Genomic DNA, 6,675 nt, shown 5'->3' on the forward strand with positions numbered 1-6,675 from the left:
GCCACCTCTTCCAGCATCGTATTGCAGTCGGGAATATCGTATTCCTTTGCTCCCATGTGAAGTTTGGGCCAGTTGAGAACCCCCACGGGGAAAAAGGCCACGTCAGAAAATTCGGAATTCAGACAGGCCGGAGAGTACAGAGTGGCTTCCCCCGAGTATGTCCACGGTGCACGGCTGCAGCCCCGCCACCTGCTCTGGGTTTCCAGAAGGTGAAAGCCAGTGAGATAGTACCTGCCTGTCTTCAATAAGGTAGTAAGCCTGACTTTTTTCTCGGCTATGGTGTCATGGGAATAAGTCACTGTCAGTTTGTTTCGTTTTGTTTTTTTTACAGATTAATCAGTGTTTTCAGTGAAACCTTTTCTTTTCAACTTGAGCATTAGGATGGGTTCTAAATCGTTAATGCTACCTACCTGCTGCAGCCACAAGAGGTGGTGCCTCGACATAGCACTGTCCAGTCTCACTTCCCCTCGGAACCTTACAGCACCCCAGGGAGGGGGGAAAGTGGGTGCTGGAAAGAAAGGCTCAGAGAGGCTGAGACAGCCGTCCAAGAGCCAAAACCTTAGTTACCTGGTCAAGTTCAAAATGCAAGGTCATACAGACCCTGCTTCATCGCAGGTGTAGGTGAACATCTATTATTTATTGTTCTCCATTAAGGAATTCTCCTCTCTTTGGTGCGTTGGGCGCTCGGCTCTCTCATTGGGAAGGTACCTTGTACCCCTGCCATGTGCCCTGTCTCGGGCAAGGTAGGTGGCTGCTGGGCTCTGCCCTCACCACGTGCCAGGCCGCCCTCCTCATGTCACCCTGCCTTCATCTTGCGACCCAGCTCACACCTGTCTCAGGGCCTTTGCATGTGCTTTGGCTGTGTGTTGTGGTTTTCCTCCGTGTAGCAGTGTGGCTGGCACCCTCGCTTCATCAGGTGCTGCTCACACGTCACCTGCTCAGAGAGGCCTCCCCAGTGAAACGGCGTCGCTGCCCACCGTCAGCCTCCTTCACCTCACCTCGCATTGGTTTTCCGGCCGGCACTCCCATCACCCTGAGTGTTATGTGCTTGTTTGCTGGATGGTCTCCCCTGCTAGAGAGGAGGCCTCGTGTGCAGGCGGGGCTTCGGTCCGCCTTGCTCATTCTTCACCCGCGGGGCCAAGAACAGTGCCTGTACCTTGTAGCTGCTCAATGAATATGGGTCGACCCGGTGATTTTCGGATCTTTCTTGGTGATGCCTTGGTGACCCCAGGAGAGGGACACCCGACACATCTGCCTCCTCACAGGCACCTTGGAAGGCCCAGTTTCTTTGAAAGCGCGGTGGGGAAGCTAGGTGAAGATCTCACAGTCATGCCCTCAGCACGCTGACGTGGCTGCTGTGGGCTAGACAAGGCGGGGAGGGTCTCTCATTTGTCACTCCTCATCTGAACACAGGGGCCTCTAGTGTCCGACCTGGAGGCTGGGGAGAAGCCCCCACAATTTGTTTCTTCTGCTTCTTCCCCACGAGACCTGGGCTGTGGGCTCTTATGTCCTCTATTAGCATCTGAGCACAACGTTGGTTCTGTCACCCCGTTTCTCCCTCAGGGCCTTTGGCGGGCCTCTCTGTTCCTGAGCACCTGAGTATAAGGGGACAGAGACCCACTTATTTATCTGTGTCATCTTTCTCCCCCATTTACTCCTTCTTTCCTCCTTTGCAGCTTATTTAGACCCCAGTAGAATGGGACAGTGACATGCGTTTCTTAGGTGCGAATAAAGGATTAAGTGAGATAGTGCCAGCAAGGTCTTTGAACAGAGCTCGACGAGTGTAAGGGTTCAAATTTTAGCTAAAAGGAAGAAACCAACAAACCAGACCTCTTTCCAAGAGCGGATTTGAAGCAGCATATTAAAACAGATAAAAAAATAATACAGTGAGGCCAGTTATGGATGAGTTTGGCACAGGTGGAGATACAGGTTGGAGAAGAGGATCAGAGGGAAGGTTCGGGCACATCATGGTTGCCCCATGACCACGCACAATCACTAGGTGCATAATTTTGGCTGTGAGCCTCCTAGCAGCCAATCCCAAGAGGGAAATATAGTTCATAGGGTTCTTTGGGGGGGCGGGGGGGGCGGGAGGAACACAACTCCAAACATCTGGTTCTCCAGAAGAAATTCCAAAGTTCCTGGTCTTGAGATCTGAGTGATACGGTAAACAGTGTCTTGAATATGTGGATGGGCAGTGGCAACAGCTGTTTGATGTCAATAGGAAACCTGAGTGGTTATTTGATTTAAAGGCATGGTTTCCTATCAGTGCTGTCCTACGTGATAGATACTCGGAAGAGTAGCCCCTATGAGTGATTATGGACTGTGTATTAGCGAGGGAACACCCCCCCCTTAGGTGTTGCCTGTACACTACAGAAGTCGGTGTAGGTAAACAAAATGTCTTAGCAAACTTGAGGAAGCATTTCTATGTCACATTTCTAGGACCCAAATGTCACGTGATCTGCCTCCATCTGATGGGTTGAGAAACAGCTATCCTGGGAACATACCGTCATTCAGAACAGATGTTGCCCAGCGCAGAGACTTAGCAAAGCACCTAGAAATCACAGGCCTGTCCTTTCCAGGGCAGCCGAGGAAACACCTCCGTGTTTCTGCTCATCCTGCCCAGTTCTTCCGTGTTTGTGGCTAAGGAGAATAGTTAGGTGAGCCCACAGGATGACTTAGGCTGGACAGGGATTATTTTTGAAAGGGAAAGGGAACTTGTCTAGACCAGTCATCCTGAACAGGGCATAATGGAGGTTGGTGAGAAGATGGTGTCCCGGGCGAGACCTGCTGATTCATGGGACTTTCTCTCTTCCCTCAGGTGAGCTTCGACAAGCCATCGTGGTCATGATGAACAGAAAGGAGGAGCTGGAGGAAGAAAACAGGTAGGTCGGCTCCCGGCTCCAGGCACAGCCTCGGCCCCCACCCTCTCCCTCTGGGACAGAGAAGACATCACACAGGAAGGAAATTCTGCTCTAGGGGCAAAATTGTGACCAGTGGCTTCTTATTTTTTGTCTGGGAAGCACCAGTTTAGTATGTATGTTGTAGCCTGAGTATTAACAAGGAATGAAAACCTGACAGGTGTGGCACCACCTTACAGCAAACTAAAAGTTTGGTAAAGCAGTCTTTTTTTACACTTCTTTTTCAAGCAGGCTTTCTTGAGACATAATTCACATACCATGCGATTCAGTGGTGTTGAGTATATTTACATCTGTGTGCAGTAGTCATCGCCACCAGTTGAGAACATTTTCATCATGTAAAAAGCCCCATACCCCCTAGCTGTCACCCTCTGACCCGGTAAAGCAGCCTTTTGAGTGACCTCTAATTAAGGGCCTATCGACCGTGTTCTAGACACTTGTGCCAGTTTTCTCAAATACAGGATACTAAGGGCAAGATGATATTTGAATTTTTTGACTTCCTTAAAAGGTCCATTGCAGACATGGAGAGGGCAAAACGTTTTGCCTTTTGTTCCCCAGTGGAAACCGATGCTCGATACCAGGCTGGTATCCGCTGTGTGGCTATCAGCTGGCTGCCTGCACGGGAGCTGCTCAGCTGCCAGGACGTCGTCTTGGCTGCAGGGTGGTCAGTGGAGGGATTTGCCTGTAGTTAGTTATCTGCTGAGCTTCTGCGAGCGTGATTAGACTGCCTCCCTGGGGGTGAGGGGTGGTTCGTGTGTATGTGTGTGTGTGTACATACGTGTGTGTGCACGTGTGTGTGTGTGTGTGTGTGTGTGTGTGTGTGTGTGTGTGTGTGTGTTCCTCTTATTCTTTTACTCAGGGCAGGAATTAAGCATTCATGGTGACATGTAATCATAACCCTTTTTATACCTTTTTTGGGGCTTCACTTGACAAGNGAAATTACAGCTGTGAACCCAATGGTTAGCATTCTCTGGTGACACCTTGAACTTACTATTAAAAGCAGTTGACATTTAGGGGCCGGTCGAGTGGCTCAGTTGGTTAAGAGCTCGCTCAAGAGTGTGAGCTCTGAGCAACAGGGTTGCTGGTTGGATTCCTGGCCCGAGCTGAGCTGCCAACAAGTGGCAGGATGGCTCAGCTAATGAATGAACGAATGAATGAATGAATGCAGTTGACATTTATGCCTGGCCCATCCCATGCTCAGTTCTTGGAGACGAGGGGTCCATTTTCCTAGCGGGCATCAGCCAGTTCGTTTATTGATTCACTTGTTCACGTGGCCCTTGACACCTTTTCTAGAGCCTCGTGTGTGTACCATGGCCAGGGGCTGTGTGGGGCCCCCGTTCTCAAGGGGCTCACAGGCTTGGAACTGGGGTGCTGGTAGCCAGATCCGCAGATGGACAATCCCAGCCCCGGGATAGAGTGCTTTCGTGGAGGTATATACATGGCGGGCCGAGGGCTTAGGGAAAGAGGGGCCCATGAACTCTCCTCGGCTTCTTTGGCTGCGAGGACTCGGAATCCACTGAGGTTTAGAACACAAGGGCAGAGAGTATCACAGGGCTCCTGGGGACCTGGGTGCTGGGTGGGAGTCCTGCGGGAACCTGGGTGACCACTCATTCCTGTGGCCACACGGTCTCTGCATGGCGCCCTCAGAGAGCTGAGCTGTCTTGGCTACATTTGTACACGGGAGACCAAGTCAGCCAGTGGTGAGTTTACCGAGGTGATAGGGGTTCTTTTCAGAGTGTGGGTCCCTCTGTGGCGTCGCTGCAGTGTCAGGCTGCAGGGCTCTGTGGCGCCTGTGACATTTAAGATGCCAGCCACTTTGCTGAGCTCGGCGTTTTCTCTGCACTGCGTGGGCTTGCCCGGAGGGGTTTTCCTGTGCCTGCTTCTCATTCGTCCCTGGCCAGGCCTTTGCATCTGGCGACAAAAGAGCCCCTGTAAACTTTCCCCGGCTCAGCTTTCAGCAGGTGGGTCTTGTTGGGGCGACTTAGTACTGCCTGCTGTTGTGTGAGACACACCGCTCCCATCCTCCATCTCTAGGCAGAGACACGGCTCATCTCAGACTTCTGGAAGGTTCTGTGTGATTGGCTCAGTTTGACTCAGCCGGCTCCCCTAGGTCCCACTGGCTGCAGCTGAGGAGTTGGGTGGGACTGGAGGTCTCTGGGGACAGAGGAGGCACATAAATAAGACGGGACAGGCCTGATGGCTCACATATTGGCCCCAGCAGGTGGGTGAAGGCATCACAGACAAAGTGATCCTGAGCTGAAACTTGAAGGAGGCAGCCAGGCCTTCCAGGCCCTGGAACAGCCTAGGCCGGGAACAGAGGCCCAAGAGATGTGGGAGAGGAACGGGGGGAGCCGAGGAGACAGGCTGAGTTCGGAGCCAGTGGGCGGGCGGCTGTGCACCTGGCCTGGGGCTTTGGGCCTCAGCATGGTGGAGGCGGCGGTGCAGCCCTGGCTGTGGATGCAGCCGCCCCTGGGGAACCCATGAGGCTGGAGGAAAATGATCCGGGTCAGCAGGACGGACCAGACGCAAAGCCAAGGGGGTCTCTGAAGAAGTGGGGAGGGACCCACAGTGTCTGCGGCAGCAGCTGCTCCACTGCCGTTTCATATCTATAATACTATATTAAAGCCTGGTCTACAGTTGTTGGCATCTAGCCAGCAGCCCCACCAGTTGGCACCCGTGTCTGGCAGGCCACATGCCTCACCCCCACGAGCCACCTCCACCCTGAGCTGGAGACAGTGGGGGAGCGAAAGGTAGGGCTTCTGGGTGTCCTTCCTCCTAAGACGGATCGGCCAACCTTTGGATAGAAGTCAGCACACTTTCCTGTAAGGGGCCAGATGGTATATATTTTAGGCCATGCAGGCCCCTTGGTCTCTGTCAAAACAGCCCAGCCCTGCCACTCTAGCCAGAAAGCAGCCCCGACAATATGAGAGCTGGCGAGTGTGGCTGTGACCCCGTAAAGCTGTTGCCGACCCCTGCCCTGTCCTGTGAGGTCGGCAATGTTAGCACCATCCTTCCAGCCCAGGAAACTGAGGGTCGCGGAGGCGACCTGGGGTTTAATGAGAGAACCTGTCTTCTTTCTGCGCTGCCTGTTTGCTATGCTGCTGGCAGATTTGTTAGATTGGCCCTCGACGTATACAAGTTAAAAAAAAATCCAAAACTATCGTTTCTTTAACGGAGTTGTTCCTGCTTTCATGTTAAGAAAGGCCTCTGCTGCTACCAGATGACATAAATGTTTGCTCACATATTTATAGAGCTTTTATTGCTGCATTTCACATATTTAAATGATTCTGTTGGAAATGCATTTCGATACATAGCAGAATCAGAGCTTTAAGTCTTGTTTCTTGCTCCCCAAACGGTTCCTTGCCCTGGCAACATTTATGGGCAAATACATCTTTTCCACAGTGATTTGCAGTGCTGCTCTTTTATCCCGGATCGATTGCTTACGGCTCAAGTTAACATGCTTCTGTGCACTTGACCAGATGGGCTGTGGGGTTCTCTGAAGCCAAGCCAGGGCTCAATGTTGAGATGGATGGCCCTTTGCCTGTGGGCCTGAGGAGCGGAGGCCCCGCCCAGCCAGGCTCTGCCGAGGCTGCAGTGCAGAGACCCTGCTCTGTTGTCACTGAGTTGTGTGCCGTGGCAGGTAATAAAGAGGGAGGAAATTGCAGTGATAGACTAAATAAATGATGGGATACGTGGTGCTGGGGAGAGGAGAGAAAATTACAAGTTAGGCAGCGCCTCTGCCAGTGTGTGTCACTGGTGC

At 52.3% G+C, this 6,675-nt stretch overlaps 1 protein-coding gene across 3 annotated transcripts in view; it reads left to right on the top strand.

Moving 5' to 3' along the window:
• SNX29 (sorting nexin 29) overlaps positions 1-6,675 on the top strand; it is a 482,345-nt gene that overhangs the window by 101,239 nt on the left and 374,431 nt on the right. For all 3 annotated transcript variants that reach the window (XM_019650893.1, XM_019650895.1, XM_019650896.1), the window contains one exon: positions 2,819-2,882. In XM_019650893.1, coding sequence (XP_019506438.1) covers positions 2,819-2,882 — 64 coding nt within the window. The remainder of the gene's footprint in view (positions 1-2,818; positions 2,883-6,675) is intronic.

The sequence above is a fragment of the Hipposideros armiger genome, unplaced genomic scaffold (genome assembly GCF_001890085.2).
Source record: "Hipposideros armiger isolate ML-2016 unplaced genomic scaffold, ASM189008v1 scaffold_149, whole genome shotgun sequence".
NCBI lineage: Eukaryota > Metazoa > Chordata > Mammalia > Chiroptera > Hipposideridae > Hipposideros > Hipposideros armiger.